The following is a 17,922-nucleotide window of genomic DNA, read 5'->3' as shown; positions in this document are numbered from 1 at the left end:
AACTGTAACTATAATGGAATACAGTTACTTGTATTTTGTATTTTGAATACATAACGCCGTTACAAGTAATCCGTTACTCCCCAACCCTGTCTGTGCTTTACTAAACTCCACCTCTCTCAAGCGTGCCGTGCTTGGGCGTGGTACAGCAGAAGCGTGCTTGGGCACGGTACGGATGACAGTGTGAGTGCGCCCTTAAAGAGACAGGTGCTAAAATTGAGTGTTTCAGACAGAGGGTAAATACAGGTATATTCAGACAGACAGTATGAGAAAAAAATATATTTTTTTTTTAAACAAAACATGTAACCATGTTCTAATAAACCCCAAATAAAAGTATGAACCTAAAGATGAGCATAATATGGGCCCTTTAAATCACTGTCAGAGACTTCACTTATTCTAATTTTGCTTTTATATATCCTATCTTTAATTCTCAAAGGATCGTTGCCTCTTGCATATATAAACTAGAGATGTGGTGTGATGACAGAGCTTATGCCCTTTCCTGAGCAAACAGCAGCCTGAGAGCATTAAATTGAGACAGATACACTCCTAATACTTTTTTTAAATTGACATATTGACTCAGCCTGTTTGATAACTAGGTGGAGATGCAGACACAGTTCATATGACTGTAACATCCTGGGTTGTCACCTTCCAATAGTAATAAGCCATTCAAACAGTTTCAGTGACATATGAATGATCTTCATTAGCTTCAATCATCACCTGTATCTCCAGTTGTTGTTTCCTGTTTAAGTTGGCCTGCCCGTGCACATTCATGTATTAAACAAAACTCATGCATTGACACGATGATTCTTTTGCTGAAACCTCATCAGGAGGAGTGGACTGTTGGTAGCGCTCATGAATGAATGCATTTGAGAGGAACTCAGTGAGAGTTGCAGGAGGCAGTTTTTGTATTTGTTTTAATTCAAGTGCTGTGAGGGAAAACTAGACTCCTCCACCTCCTCTTGGCTCTGTTTTCAGACTTTAGAGAATCGAGCTGTGACGGGAGACTTTGGCCATCAAAGGTTATTTCAGGGAGAACGAGAGAGAGGTTCCTATTGGCTCAGGACAGAGAGGGAAAGGGAGAGCTGCAGGTAGAGGTCTCACTGCAGGAAGAGTCCGTTGTGTTGCAGCAGAGATCTGCCAAAAAATACCCCAGCACTGCATGACGGAAAGAATGGTAGTTTTTAGCTGGCATTTGAAGGCTGCACTAATCAATATTAATGTTACTTATAGATTAAATGTCTATATAATATGTGAAAGGGGTCATTTGTAGTGACCAACCCACAGAAAATCATCACTCCGTCCATCATCACTTGTCAGCCTTGACAGCAGCAGCAGCAGGCAGATGTTTACTAACCAAAGAGTTCTCGTAAACCCCCACGTACTCTACCAGCCCAGCATCAAACAGCAGACAAAGTTAGCTACAAGCTAGAGAACATCCATCCATCTTCAACCTCTTGTCCCTATCGGGGTCACCGGGGGGCTGGAGCCGAACCCAGCTGACATCGGGCGTGAGGCGGGGTCCACCCTGGACAGGACACCAGTCTGCTAGAGAACTTAATGGAGCGTTTAGCAACTAAAGAGACATACTGTTTATTTTTCTCAGGAGTTAATGGAGAGAAAAACTGGTAAAAAGAGAGAGAATATTCAGGTAACATGCTGGTGTTGTTTTTTGTCTGCTGGATATACTGTATTAACACCATGACATCTTTACAAGGTGATATGTCAGAGGATGTGTTTGTTGTCATCTAAAACAATCATCTATAACTGTCTGCCATCTGAGAGGGACAGTTCAAAGATACATACTTTTCCTGTAGTGCTATTTATCAGTCTAGATTTACATAACTGACTGACTTCTGAGGAATTAATAATCCAGAAATCCTTTTAAAGTAATGTCCATAAACAGAATACCTTTTTAAAATGTGGAATGGGGTGATGGTACGACGGCGTATTAGGACCAAGTATGAAAAACAAAACAAAATTGTTGCAGATTTATGAGATTAAAGTAGGAAATACACAAGAAAAAATTGCAGATCTACGAAATTAAAAAGTATCAAATCTATGAGAAAAACGTTGCAGATTTACGGGATTAAAAAGTACCAAATCTATGAGCAAAAAATTGCAGATGTACAGGATTAAAAAGTACCAAATCTATGAGCAAAAAGTTGCAGATTTACGGGATGAATAAAGTACAAAATATATGAGCAAAAAGTTGCAGATCTACGGGATTAAAGAGTACCAAATCCATAAGAAATCTGCGTTTTTACTTCTTTTGAATCTCGTAAATCTGCAAATTTTTTTGTCAAAATATATATTTATATAAATATTTTTGTTTCCATACTTTGCCCTAATAAGTTCTTATGATGGAGGCGGTAAACAGCTTCAGTACCCCTTCGTATTGGGCAGTACTCTCCCCTCTGCTGTTTACATTCCTATATGTATTTGAATCACAAAGTCTTATTCCTGTAGCTATTACCCCTGTAATCATGAAACACCAAAATGCATGAAGAACAAGTGATGGTATATCATGAAGGTCCCAATTGACCCCAGTGACATCTAAACACAGGGCCCTCACACTGAACCACCGCATGAGAAGGGATGGTGTTAGCTACATTGAATCCTCGCCCTGTTTTAATTACAGGTAAACCAGTGGTGTGAGTCTGGCATCTACCTGCTGGCCTCCCAGGCTGTGGATAAGTGCCAGTCCCAGGAAGGAGCAGAGTCAGCACTGGCTGACATCGAAAGCTTCCTGGAGTCTGCAGAAAAGAACCAGCTGACTGAACTGAGGAACCTCCACAACCAGTATGAGGTCGTCCTGTCAGAGGATATCAAGGTACGGTGCAGTAAAAACAACAGTTAACAGGATGACTGGATATTCTGTTGCAATAATAATAATGAGGAGGATTGACAGTGAGCTCTCTGCCTGCAGGCCAATGTCCTGAAGGCACTGAAGCGCCTAGAGGACGTCCAGGAGATGTTTCAGAAGAGACACGTCAGTCTAAAGAGGCTGTCAGCTAAACAGACGAGGCCCGTTCAGCCCGTAGCCCCTCGGCCTGAGTCCTCTCCCAAACGGCCCTCACTGAAGAACCCCTCCAGGACTACAGGGAGCCATCAGCGTGAGTCGGATGTTTTTATAACTTGTAAATTTATGCAGCAGATTATGAGCCTGATTTAACAGACTCAAACTCTTTAAGTGTACACTATAATGAGAATATTTTCTCTACTTTGCCTTGCCTTCAGACCTTGTTTAAGTTAACATAGGGGGAGTTCAAGCTGTTCTATGCTCTCTTCAAAGCCACCGACCAGACTCCATTGACAAAAACAGTATTTCAACCTCACAGAACAAAGGAGTTGCTGCCTCGATCTCGATCTGTCAACAACTTCCTTGTTGTGTGAGGGGAAATCATCATGTTTTTGTCAATGGAGTCTGGTGGCTTTGATGAGAGCTTCACTTACCCCTGGGTAAACTTAAACAGGGTTGTCTGATGGTAAGGTGAAGCAGTAAAAATGTACAGCGTACACTTAAACTGATGTAGGTAGGTTAAAATGTGGGTGTCTAAAATGGCTTCTGACCCCATCCACTGGTGGCACCATCATCCACTGTAGGGAACACACTGACAAGGACAAGTACTTTAAGTGAAATTCTGATGTAAACTAAGCCCATGGTCTTTTTCAATACTTGCACACATCAAATAAGCCATCGAGACGTTTTTTTTTCGTGTATAAACTATTAACATTGAAAGCCTGTAGAGTCGCTAACAGCCAGATGTGGCTAACACTGATTAAACGGTGAACGCATTCAAACATCTTCTTTAACCACTAATACTGCTCAAAATAACAGCAAACCTCTGCAATAGCATGAGAAGAGTCCCTACACAGGAAACAAAGCACCAATGGGCTCCTTCCTGAGAGGAGCTGGTACAGGGGCCAGTAGGTAAGTCTTTAAAACACTCTTTTAATAAACTCTGGCTTCACTAACTACATTGTTGATGCTTTGTTTTCTGTGTAAGGACTCTTATCATGCTACTACAGAGGTTTGCTGTTATTTTGAACAGTATTAGTGGTTAAAAAAGACGTTTTAAAGCCCTGAACACGACACAGGTGTTTTCAGTTACTCTGGCTGATTAGACCTCTGCTTGGGTTGAAGGTGGGCGGGGCTTTGATGAGAATTTGATCGGAATTTATGAGGTCAGAAATGTCCATCTAAGAATAATAAAGGAAACAGCTGTGTGGGTGTTCAGAGGCTTTAATGCAATAACCCTACTGCCCAGAGCTAATCAATGTTAGCCAGGTCCAGCTGTTAGCGACTGTTAGCGACTCTCCCTGATTTCTCCATTAATAGTTCATACACACAAAAAGCTGCCTCGATGGCTTATTTGAGAATGTGTGTGCAAGTGTCAAAAAAGACCATGGGATGACTTTACACTGGAATTACACTCATATGTACCTCATGCAACCAGACTTCAAAAAACCATAATCTGAACTCATCTGATGACGTGCAATGTAACACACACTCTGAAGAAAGAAAATATTGCAGTTGCTTATACTGTGTCCTCTCTATTCACTGTAGCTCTGGCTCGCAGAGCTTCTGATAACTCCAACTTGGTCAAGCAGCCAGCCGAAGCTGATCCCAGCAAGAAGAGGAACATACGCAAGGCCAAAGGAGGCATCAAGGTACCTTGCTGCGCTTCCACTTTGAAATCTCACTGCAACATTAAATCCCTTTCAACAAGTAAAATGACTTTTTTGTTTTAAAGTTCTGTTCCTCTCAAAGTAAGAAAGAGCAACTGTCTTTGGGGCAGGGGACATCCCTCATTTACTGATATTCAATCATTTTAATGCCAACAGAATTTCTTGTTCATACAATTTTGTCACTGCTTATCAGTTGATTACTGGGCAAAAAAAGGAAAAGTCTGATAAAAATTAACATACATGTTAGGGGAATTTCAGTATTTATTAACCTGGACCCTGATTGTCATGTATTTGCCTCTTAGTGACTAATGGTAACATCATATTTTTATTTTTTCCAGTATTAAATGAGAGAGCTGCATCGTGGTTGCCATTAACTGGGCTGCGATGAAATAGAATGGGGCAACTGGTACTGTCAATGAACAATCCACTGACAGGCTCAGAGAGTTAGACTGCATTATGGAAAGATGAAGAAGTTGCCATTATCCTGCCAAGCTTTCATGTGATGCAGGTCAACAGGAAGAAAACCAAACCCTAGCAAAATGATCCAGATACCAGTTGTATCTCTATTTTGCTGACAGGCTGTTAATAAAGCCATGTTGTGACTGTGTTTTTCTGTGTTCCTGTGGTTAGCGAGATATGTTGCGCTCAAAGCCTTGGTCAGCTGTGAGACGCTGTATCACCATGGTAACTTAGACTTTAAACCAAACCTGGCCTGGAGGAGGTTTTCAGCTCAGTGACGTAGACTTTGGTGTTAGATCGGCTTCTTAAAGCTCAGAGCAGCTTCCTACACTTCCTTTATGAGAGATGCTGGTGATTCCGAAACTCTGAACAAAAATATGGTGTGCCTTTCTATCCACAGAGATGTAGCTGCGCTCAACGCACTGCGTAATATGTTTCAGAGCTTTTCACTCACTCAAACTGTGAAGGAAGGATTTTAGTAGTGTTTGGTAAAAGAAAACATCCATCTCTGTGAGACAGTGGTAGAGTGCAGAGTTCGTCTCCCTTGCAATGTTAATTTATGCGTAGTGTAAAGAAATTATGTCTCATGTCACATGGAAAACGTATGCAGTAAAGCTTATGGAATTATGTCCAGTGTAATGTATTACACCTTTGCATTCCCTGAAATATAAAATAATATAACATTTTTAAATCATCATCTATCTATTGGGATTAATGGCGAACAATTCCGCATTTAGTAGAGTTATTTTTAGACAATATGCAGAATCTTTGCACTTACAGATTTACACCATGTGTTATTTTCCTGCCAGCACGCCTCTCTAGCCTAATTATGGTCAACTGTGTTGCCCCTTGCTGTTCTCATACTCTTGAACTGCTCATAGGAGTTCATTATAATGATCTGCTCCTCTTCAGTGAATGGCGGCCCTTGATTTATCCAAAGAGGATAACGCCCTTTTTATGAGAACGCACATTTAAACTAAAGCTGAAACCCTGGTTTGACCAAAGAACTCTAAAGTGAGCTTCGTGGCACTGTTTAACTCTGATTTTGAGTTTGGTATTTGTGGATCCAGGTTATCCAAAGAAACCCTGGGGATGTTCAGCGCGCTTCATAGTCCTCCCCTCTGTTCTGTAAGCAGCTGGTATCATTAAAGGATGAACCTTTGTGATGGGCGTGAGTTGTCATGTACAGTAGAGTGGCTAACGTCTTTAGTTTTAGTATTGTTTCTGCCTTGACAGTCTGTCTGTTTACTTTACAAAGTAAAGCTAATGAGCAAACTAACAACAAACAGAGACAGATTTCATCGTACAATGGTGCACCAGTCTCCCTTAGAACCACAGTCCCCCCACCACTCCTCTGGAAGGTTGGAGGTCATCTTCAGAACGGCGACCCTGGAGGTGGTGGGGTGTTTTGTTAGCAGGGGCAATCGTGGCTCTAACAAAGTCCCTCTGGCTGAGGGAGGCTCTAATCAGTAATCCACCGTGCTGCTTTTTGCTGCTATGCTGCGATTTTGCTGTGATCTCATTAAGTGGTTTACAGTGTGCAGAATTTAGATGCACGTCCTGAGGTTATTTTGTGCTGCTGATATACACAGTCTGTCTGTGTAGTGATAGTGTTGGTGTGGTAGACCATAAACATTCCATAATTGATGAGGGCAGGTGGTTGCAAAATCAAACGCCTGCCATGTAGTTCCCTTCTGGTTGTTAGTTGTCTCTGTGAACAAGTTTTTAAAAAAACTCACTGAATTGTAAATGTTTAAGCAGGCATTTTTTTCAACAAGTGACATTAATGCAGGAGATGTTTCCTTGACGTTTCCCCTCCTCAACTTCTACTGACAAGATGCTCATGACAGGCAAGGATCAGGATCAGAAAGTAATCAGGTATTCGGCTATGCACCTGTAAATCAGAGACATTCCAGTGGAAAGGGACGGTGTTCCACTTTCTTCCCCTAAGTGTTTCCGAGTGTCTCTATGACACACTGGCCCAGCAGAGGAGCACCTTCAGCAGAAGACTCCTCGCACCCAGATGCACCACTGAGCGCCACTTTTGATCTGTATATATTACTATTGTAAATTTGATATTTTATAAATATATAGTTATATACTGTTTTACTGTCTTTACAAATATATGTTATCTGTATATAATATGGTGTTTATATAGCTGGAGTTTGCAACAAAAACAATTATTAAAGTATTTCTGAGTCTGATTTACCGTAACTTACTACTGCCTGCATTTTTAACTGTACTTACTTGTATCCTGCTTGTTGTTAAATGTGCTTGTTTTAAATGTATTGTTTTTTATTGCATTCTATAAAATGTCTTTAAGTTCCTTTAAAGCGCTATATATACAAATAAAATGTATTATTATTATTATTATAATAATTTATTTTCCATAATTACCACAAAAACAGTCTGTTTCAGGTTCATACGTTGTAACTTCATCTTTATAGTAATGCAAATACAGTAAATATTACCTCTACTTTTGCAGTGGAGCATACAGATCCCGGCTGCGGACAGGAACAAATAGCAGCCACTTGGAAGAAGCTTGTAATCTTTGCATTCGGCCGTGGCTTCACTGTTGGTCTAGTTAAAAATTCACAATGACTAAACAACCTTAATGCAAACTTCTGGTTAAGATATAATATTAGCTGACTTTACAGGGATTGCCTGAAATGCACCATCTACCAGCTGTATAGGGACGGAGCTTGAAAAGAAGACGTTTAGGTTACTGATGTTTCAGTGGTATCAACGTTTGTATTTTAGAAATCATATATAAAGCCCCTTTCCTAATAATTCAACTTCTTTGTGTGTGTGTGTTTGTGTGTCACAGATTGAGGTGATGCATGAGGAGAGCCAAGGAGGCTCCACCCATGTCGTTGTGACCAATGAGACAGAGGAGAGTCTGTCCAACAGACGCAGGTATGGACAGACCACACCGCTGTGTTCACATGCTTCCCTGTATTATGACTACACTGAAATACTGATACTGTGAAAAGCCGTTTTCATATATAAACTCCGGACAGTATCAGGAAAGACAGGTCCAAAGATAGCTACACGTTCTCACTAACTGGAAATACTCCGTTCTGTAGAGCGAGCAGGACACAGGACATGAGGCAGATTACATCGCTGTGACAGAGCCAGCTCATAATTTGCCATTCCTTAAATTTGTTTGATGATTTCGGCGTCAGTCCTTACTCACAGAAGTTCCTGACTCCCGTCGTCTCTCCAGGTAGATCATTTTTGTTGCCATCTTTGGCTACGTTCACACTGCAATTTCAAGTGACCTAAATCAGATTTTCCCTTTCATATCTCACCCATATCTGATTTGCTTTTGACAGTGTGAACAGCCCAAGAATCCGACATTTTCCAATCAGAATCAGGCCACTTTTAAATGTGTTACTGAATACGTATCAGATTTTAATGCGACCGCAATCTGAACAGCCAGGTCGCATTTAATGTGACTTTGACATCATTATGACCCCCACTGCAGCAATTTGTAAATGAATGACGAATAAAGTTGATTGAAAAACAAAGACATTCTAAAGTTCTGGAAGAAATCCTGCGCGGTGTAACCAGCGACATCCCAATCCCACCACTCCTGGCTCCAGCGCTGCATCCAAATACTCCTCTGTACGGATGTTGCCGCTATAGCTCCGCATAAAGCCATCATTAAAATATGAATTTTCTCTTTCCTCACCCGCTCACAAATTTGCCGGCTGCCGCCACACAGTGTTTTTTTTTTTTAGATTTAAGCCATGAAGTCCTACAATACTGGTTGCCATTGCCATGTTCGCTTCCTAAACAACGTTGTGGCGTGATGCCATCAATGATCAACTACGCATGCGGGTCACTTCAGGAGCGTGGGCGGAGACCTGCAGTTGGAACAGAGCCTTTGTTTAAATCATCCAACTTCTTCACTGTTAGAAGTTTGTTTTCTTCTGGTATCAACAAGAAACGTCATCACCACGCCCCACTCGCTCTCCGTGAATACACCAGAGAATGAACAGTCTTTGAACTAGGGACCAGACAATGTAAAGAGCGTTTGATATCCGAACCAACTGAATTATATTAGCGTGGTCACATACGGCCCCATCTGGTAATGTCTAGATGATTTCAAGTTTGCAGTCAATGTGTGAAAGTCGGTCAATAAATAAGATGAGAGGTCACAACAACAATCCACTGATACCCACAGAGTAAAAACACAAGTGAGTGCTCTGATAAAGGCAGAGGGAAACACTCAATAGTATTAACAAGTATGCAGGCTTTGTTACTTACTGGTCTAAACTAAAAACATGTCATAGGTGTGCTGTTGTATAGGGATTTATATCATTCACCACATACACTGTGTATGTGAAGTGCACATTTCAGAAACAGGTGGTGTAACAGTTAACACCCAGGTGGCAGTGCCAGTGGTGATGTAGGACTCCTGTGTGGAATGTTTCATTTTAGCCTGTGTCGTATCGAGGCAGTCAGATCACCACTTTAGCATTACAACATGTGTACAGGCAGCTACTCTGTTAAACATTATGTGACTCTGTGATTTTGTTGGGATGGATTTTTAATTTCTCCCACATATTTGATAATCTACATGGGTAGAAATGTTAAATATCAACGTTTCCATGGTTTGCAGAAATGTACAATATCAACATTTTTTCTGGCGCCCGGGTTGGTATATGACATCACTTGTTGAATACATGAATGTATTCACAGTATCAGTGGTGAATGTTTTCCATCTGTGGACCCACAAATGTGCTCCTCCAGCAGTAGAAAAGTACCTTAAAAGGTCTGAATGCAGGTCGACCTGCACGCTCTTGGTGATTCAGCCTGTCTGATTTTTCCTATAAAAACCACAAGATGCAATAAAGCAGCAGTGGTGAGAAGGAAAAGAAGAGAGTGACGGGAAAAGAGGGAACCAGTGTGGTCTAGAAAAGGAAACAGGAGGAGGGAGTGGTTAGAGTCTGGCAGGATAAATTCCCCCTTAAAATACTGTATACTTAACCTGACTCCGCCAGATGGATTGATTGCTCAGCAGATCCACCTGGGAACTCTCATTTGGAGATCTTTTGGGAAGGCGCGAAAATACTGGTTGCTGATTGGATAAACCAACTGTCTATAACCAAAATACGGGCAGAATCAACCAATCAGACCAAAGAAATGTATGACGTACTAACAGTGTCGAAGCAAAGTTCAGAAAGTAAACGTGGTTAAAGTATATTTGCAGTTTGTGTAACGTGAATTTACGGATCAAAGGCCCAATTTCAGGAGCCCGGTCCATATTCAACAGAAGGATCCAGAGAAAAACGAGTTAGTGAGCAGCTTGCTCCATAGCTGCTCTTCTCATCAGTGGAAGAGAGAACAGTCGCCTCTCGTTTCATCACTTAAATCCACCTCAAAACCAACGCTGATTGGTCCGGTCACTTGGCAAACGGCTCCAAATTTTCTCTACTGCACGTTACCAGACTGATCTGAGAGTAAAATACAATGGTGCTTAATGGAGATCAGGATGGTCTCACGAAGCTACTTGTATTATTAAAGATTTTAGATTTTTTTTAGTCACTATTTGCTACATGCTACTGCTGCTAGGCAGTATGCACAAAGTTTTAATAAATATTTTTAAAATACAATGTATCAAATGACACTGTCAAAGGGTGACGGAAGAACAACTGAGTGCATTTGTTTGCTTAACAGAACAGCTTTAATCTTTATTACAAGAGAGCAAATACATAGTGTAGCCAGCAAACAGTGAAATTTAACATGAAACTGGTGTGTGAGGTGTCATTCTTTTATGTGTTACAATTAGCGTGAGTCCTTGTGTCCTCTGGAGACCATTCATGTAAAAGCAGCCATACAGGAGTATGTGTTCTGGTAATATGGCAGACACAGCAGCATCACTCTCATTGCTGTGCAGTATAGATTACCCAAAAACCCTCTGGAGTTGCCGTTCAATGTAGGGTCTGTTGCTGCCTGCCATAGTGAGCGCACATCTGTAGCATGACCATGCGATGTGATCATGTGATAATAGATGCAGGGATGGTAAGGAGCCTTTCCCTCCCCTGAAAAGTAAACATGCTCCTGGGGAGAGACCCCCACGGCCTTGGCACAAATCCCCATGAAGACGTCGTCAATGTACATGGAGGAGTTCAGCACCAGAGTCGCATGGTAGATCTTAGCGGCCACATCCCCTGAAACTACGTATCCTGCGCCAGCAGTGTAGTCTGGGTAGGAGGGCCAGGGGTACAGATCATAGGGAACGTGGTATTTGCTGTCTTTGCGGCGAATCGGGGGGGCTCCTCTGTGTACATGCCCCACCCAAAGGTCTTTGGCCCCTGTCTGTCTACTCAGGAGCTGCCGCAAGTACTTCACCAAATTGGGCATGTGCACGAAGATGTCGTCATCCGCAGACATGAGGAAGCGTGCCTGAGGGCAGTACTCGTGGCCCCAGTGGAACTGCAGGATCAGTTTGGCAGTCAGGTTGTGGAAGGTGTCTAAAAAGTTCTGCTGGATCAGGTCCTCGTAGGCCTGGTCCTCCTGCAGCAGTGCGCTCTGCACCCTGGATCTCTGTCCAACATCCGGGTGCACACCAAGGGCGAACACCATCCTCACATTCGCGCCCAGTTTGGACCAAACAAAGCTTTCATTCCCCCAAGTGTCCCTGATGGCCTGGCGGCGCTCAAAGTGCTCTGGCGAGGATTTCACAAACAGAAGTAGGAGGACATCGTCCTGGCTTTTCCCATCTCCACATTTCTCTGGGTGGTTGATGAGGTATGGATAGTTCACTAACCCACCGTCTACACCATTGGGACTGTCCTTTCTGCGGTGGTGGTCAGAGGTGATGGCGAAGGAAGAATTGAGGAAGTCATAGCTGTTGACCAGGTAGCGGTACGTGTAGGATCTCATGTGGCTGACCACATGGTGGTCCAGCTCCTCCCAGCAGACCATCACCATACACAGCACTAGGCCCGTGGTCAGCAGCTGCATGCACTGGCACTTGTGGATCCGACGGAAGTTCATGAACATTGCGGCTACTGCTTATTTCTGCTAATCTCCAAACACTGACAGCACGTATCCTCTAGACCCGTCAGGACTTTGACTCCCCTGGAGCTGCAGCTTCCTGTCTTACTTGTCTCTTCTTTTTCTGATAGTAGAGTGTGTTATTTCATCTCTGCCTCCGTTCCCTCTCAAGCTTGACTTCTCATTTGACTCTCTCGTCTCACTTACTGTGCTCCTGTCATCTATCTAATCGGCGTCCTAATCATGTTCTTCCCTTGATCCTCTATCGTCTGGCCTCACACATGCCCTCTTTTTTCTCCTCCTGTGCTACTGACTGGCTTCTCTTTTGTTTGATGTTGACAAGTCTAGTAGGCCTATGTCAGGCTTCTTAGCAGTCCGGGTGGCTCTGTTACTGATCTTCCAACACTTTGAGAAGCAAAGGTTCCACTCCCTCATAGTGATCTGGCCGCAAGCTGTCCCAGGAAAAGCTCAGTGTCCCTCCTTCAGCTCAAATAATTCAACATGCTCATGCTCCTTCTCTCCTGAGAGCTCCTGGTTCTTTCAGCCCTCTCGTCCACGTCCTTATCTCTCCCCCTCTCGGTTACTGTAACATCAGCATGTCATAGGAACACCACCTGAACAAGAGAGAGACATGTCAGATTAGACTATGATACAGTTAACTGGGATATACTAGTCCAGAAGGATACGTTGATTAATTCATCAAATACATCGTCAACTATTTTGATAATTGATTAAATGTTCCTGCCTCTCAATGTGATGATTGTTGCTTTTCTCTGGTTTTGTATGATTATAAATTAAATATCTATTTAACCTGTTGATCGGACAAAACAAGACATCCGAAGAGGTTAAATTGGGATCCAAGGTGACATCTTCAAATGTCTTATTTCTCTGACCAAAAGACCAAAATCCAAAGATATTTAATTTACTATAAAACATGACAAATAACATCATTAAATCCTCCTGTTTGAAAGAGCTGGGACATTAATGGTATTTTGTTTGAACCTTTATTCCTTTAATACAATAGTTGCAGATTATTTTTCTCTATTGATCAAGTTATCAATTTTGAAGAAAATTAAGAAAACATTTGAACCAAATTGACAACACATGCAGCATTTATAGAGAAACACTACAAATTCAGAAAACACAACCATCACAGAAACACACTGGAATTGGCACATAACAATGGGAACTGTTTCCACTGGACTCTAAACATTGATGAAGTGAAATGAGTCTAGCATTAGCCTTTTGCTTATGGTTAACGAGTCAATTCAAATCTGTGACAAAAGTAATTGTGAAACAGCCTAAAGTTGTGTTAGCCGGCTAGAACATTAATATTAACTTTCAGAGGCTGCAATAGGGGACAAGGAAGAACCATTTTCCTGACATGACCAAAGAAATATCACTTTGCTTAATTTGCTCAGCAGTTAATTAAGTTACAGCTGCCTGTTCTTTCACTAGAGAAAGGGCCTATACGACAATTCACCATGACTTCACAACAATGATATTCGTTCTTCCCGGTGGCAAAAGCCGAAGCGTTCTCCAATGGCACCACTAGTAAACAAACCCTTTCAAGTCATTTTACCAGAGTAAATGGTTTGAATTACTGGGTGATCTGCACCAAAGTAGAACTTATTTATACACTTCTAAGAATCTACAAGTTAAATTTCAGATTTGTACATGACTATTTACATGTCTAATTAGTAAACTAAAGTGATCTTGATGAGTGAAAGCAGTAAGGACGTTTGGTGACGCTCAGGTGGTGGTTTACATTCAAAATGGAAATGAAGAAGACTTTATGGTATATTTTTGAGCTGATAAAGCATGGACTTTTATTGTGAAGGACTGAAGTATGTTGCCGGATGTTTTAACAACACTGATTTTAATGTGGACGACCAGGAGCACACGGCTAATTAATCCATTAAAACTATATTTGGTTCCAAGATAAGAAGTTGGACTTTAGTTTAACTCCATTAAATTAACTCTAAACATTACAACATCATTTATATTTGGTTACAAAGATGAGAAGTTAGACTTTAGTTTAACTCCATTAAATTAACTCTAAACATTACAACATCATTTATATTTGGTTACAAAGATGAGATGTTAGACTTTAGTTTATAACTCTAAACATTACAACATCATTTATATTTGGTTCCAAAGATAAGAAGTTGGACTTTAGTTTAACTCCATTAAATTACCTCTAAACATTACACCATCATTTAAATTTGTAGGTTAAACAGATAGTTTTATGGAATTTAGCCAGAAACTGTCCGTCTGGAGACACAGATGTGTCCCCCATTCCTCAAAAACAGGAATTACCCCACCCCCCACCCCCACCCAATAAAAATACCCTAAATGAATCCAAATTAAACAGATGTATCTTCAGACTTCACATTGTTCACTTTTTAGATCCACATCTAAACAGAGATGATTAAAATGATGGAAAAAAATCATGTTACTGTTATAAACAAATCTATGTGTGACTCCACATCCATCTGTGGTCCTAAACACAAATGAACGTAGTTTCTTCCACAGACGCTGATGATCAGCAGGCTTTAAAAAAGGGCTTCATACTTTCATACTCATCCATATCAGTGAATCCTGCATAAAGTAGTCCCCTACACTGGGAGGAAAGGGAGAACTGGGGCTGAGGAGACTTTACATGAAGACCCTTCAAATGATGATTTACTAATATAACAGTTCAGTAAATGATGATTTACTAATATAACAGTTAAATAAAATGATGATTTACTAATATAACAGTTCAGTAAAATGATGATTTACTAATATAACAGTTCAGTAAAAGGATGATTTACTAATATAACAGTTCAGTAAATGATGATTTACTAATATAACAGTTCAATAAAAGGATGATTTACTAATATAACAGTTAAAATGATGATTTACTAATATAACAGTTAAAATGATGATTTACTAACATAACAGTTCAGTAAATGATGATTTACTAATATAACAGTTAAATAAAATGATGATGTACTAATATAACAGCTCTTTTTAAATGTTATGATGAGACTCCATGAAGTTGTGATTTATGGTGACATGGTATGAGTTGCATATGGGCAAAAAAGAAAAGAAAAAAGAATCCCTTTTGTTGAAGCACAATCTTCAAACAATAATTTAAGTGTATCAACTCTCATTGTAAAAAAATGGTGTTTGAATATATAATTTAAGATCATTCAGACAAGGATTTACATTTTTATAAAGAATTTATTCATTTGTAGAAAGAAGGAACACGCATTTGGCTCCAAGAGGGCACTTTAGCATGCGATCTACCCACCCACGCCCCACGCCCGTGCTCTTTAACACTGTGTACAGCAGAAATAGTGCGCACACGGGTCACTCCACAAACCTACGCACACAGCTCTCACGGGTAAAAAGCATTTTGAAAAGCTAAACAGAAGATAATACACCGCAGAGAGTCCACACCATGTGAACAGCCACGGCCTGTTTTTAACGGCGGCTTCAGTCAACACCTGTTCAATCAGCCGAGGACCCCCGCCGGGACAAAACGCACCGGCACGGGAACACAAAGCGTCCCAGAAAACGTTCTACTCACCGGACATATGTATTAATCAGACGGAGCTCAAACTATGGAGGACTTGAGAAGATTATCGGCAGTCCGAGTGGTCGGTTTCACGTCACCATTACCTGTCTTTGGGGTTTGCTGAGGATGGAACATGCGTCACCACGTTTTTGCGCACAGGTGTCTTCGGTGTTCTCCCCCTTGCGCTTCGCAGTATGGTGTAGGTTAGATCAAGGATGAGTCTAAGTCCTGGAAGATTAATGAAACTCCTGCATTAAGTGCTGTTTATCTTGTAGGCTTTTATATGGAAGCCAATTTCCGACAGCTAAAAATTATTATCATTGTTATTTTCTGTTTAATGCTATTTCTAATTTATTGTATTCTATGATATTATACACTCAACGGCCACTTTATTAGGTGCACCTGTCCAACTGCTTGTTAACACAAATTTCTAATCAGCCAATCACATGGCAGCAGCTCAGTGCATTCAGGCATGTAGACGTGCTGAAGAGGATGTGCTGCAGTTCAAAGCAGCATCAGAACGGGGAAGAAAGGTGATTTAAGTGACTTTGAACGTGGCGTGGTTGTTGGTGCCAGACAGGCTGCTCTGAGGATTTCACAAACTGCTGATCTACTGGGATTTTCACACACAACCATCTCTAGGGTTTACAGAGAATGGTCCCAAAAAGAGAAAAGATCCAGTGAGCGGCAGTTCTGTGGGCACCTAATAAAGTGGCCGCTGAGTGTATTTGTGTTGGGACTTAAGTGTGTAAAGTGGTGCTTTTATTCTATTTTCTAGAACATTTCTCTCAGGCAAAATCTCTCCTGTATCCCGATAATATTTTAATACAATTTATATTACAGAAACTAAGCATGTTTTGTATTACTTCTATTATCTCAATAGTATTCCCATAATATTTTCATGGGGCATAATAGTTTAGTATCATCTCTAGTATTTCTTTAATGTGCCTTTACAGCAGACAGAAGCTGTGGTTATGAGTTGTGATGCTTAACTTAAATGACAGTAACAATGTACCAGGTTCATGTGTATATAAATAGAGCATATTTAGATATATCTGTGATTTACGAACCTTGTAGACCCTATAGTCTGAGCACAGCTGGTTCTATTTCATATAAAATATAGTGATAATACTACTTTCGATTAATAAAACATTAAAACATATTTAATTGAACTTTCTGCTGCTTTCAGTAAACTGAAACCGAAATACAACAAACTATGGTAATTAACTGAAACATTTAACAAAAGAACACCATTAAGAAGAAGTTATATTTACAAATGTGCAGTTTTCTACTGATACTCCATTTCATTCTAGGGCTGCAACAACTAATCAATTAAATTAATTCAAACCACAGATTAGTTGGGTGGGTCCATGTTATGATGCACAGCCTCATACAAATTCCACTCCAGTGTCTATATAATTAATGTTACCTTCTTTTTGACAAACAATCACATGACTACCAGCTCATTCTCATCCCAACTGATCACATACGGCCGTTTTGTTAGGACCCTTTGGCGTCACTACTGTCACTGTTTTAACCACAGGGAACATGTGATTAACGTTGTGAAATCAAACAGATCTACATGGTCAGGGCGGGGTCATAATTAGTGTGTTTGTAACGTTAATACAGTGATGCACGGACATAAACCGTGGTCTCCTGGGTGAAAGTCGTGTATTTGTTTGACCCATCCACCGGCCGACCCCCACCCTACATAGACTTTGACTCCATTAAACAACTGACTGGTGAACAGTGGGTGACAGGCAAGCCCCAACCACAGCGACTTCCTGGTTGATCCAGTATTGAAGTGCCAAAAACTGCAGTTCTCTGAGTGTCCACTAGGAGTAGTTTGCACAATAGAGCAGTTTCTCATTGTCCCCCATGTTAAACAGGCCGTTTACACAGCATCATTAAACCTTTTTAAGGCCTGGGACAAAAGAACATTCTAGTCTGTATGTTTAGGTCATATCTCCATGACAACACATTTTTTTGGACAAGGTTAATTTTCATTTTATTGGAAGTTAAAGTGTATGAATAATTAGGGGCGTGGCCTATCAGACCCTAATTTCTCATTGGAGGTATATATCAGCCAGATGGACGTATCTCCCTCCCCCCAACGTCACATACATGCACTTTTTAAGTAAGAGGAAATAAGGCATAGTCAAAGTCTGACATGATGGCGACTCCAGTAGGCGAGGACGATTGGA

At 40.9% G+C, this 17,922-nt stretch overlaps 2 protein-coding genes across 4 annotated transcripts in view; one reads left to right on the top strand and one right to left on the bottom strand.

Annotated features, from left to right (window-relative positions):
* Positions 1-17,922, top strand: part of mcf2l2 (MCF.2 cell line derived transforming sequence-like 2) — a 155,853-nt gene that overhangs the window by 46,441 nt on the left and 91,490 nt on the right. For all 3 annotated transcript variants that reach the window (XM_083911079.1, XM_083911078.1, XM_083911080.1), the window contains exons 12-15: positions 2,636-2,827; positions 2,924-3,110; positions 4,565-4,668; positions 7,973-8,061. In XM_083911079.1, the coding sequence (XP_083767205.1) occupies positions 2,636-2,827; positions 2,924-3,110; positions 4,565-4,668; positions 7,973-8,061 (572 nt within the window). The remainder of the gene's footprint in view (positions 1-2,635; positions 2,828-2,923; positions 3,111-4,564; positions 4,669-7,972; positions 8,062-17,922) is intronic.
* On the bottom strand, positions 10,972-12,159 carry b3gnt5a (UDP-GlcNAc:betaGal beta-1,3-N-acetylglucosaminyltransferase 5a; the record flags this gene model as incomplete). The annotated part of the gene is made up of 1 exon (XM_083911090.1): positions 10,972-12,159. One exon carries the CDS (start codon positions 12,157-12,159, stop codon positions 10,972-10,974), a length of 1,188 nt encoding a protein of 395 aa, XP_083767216.1.

This window comes from Echiichthys vipera (assembly GCF_963691815.1).
Source record: "Echiichthys vipera genome assembly, chromosome: 3".
NCBI lineage: Eukaryota > Metazoa > Chordata > Actinopteri > Perciformes > Trachinidae > Echiichthys > Echiichthys vipera.
This window is presented reverse-complemented; position numbering and strand designations above follow the sequence as displayed.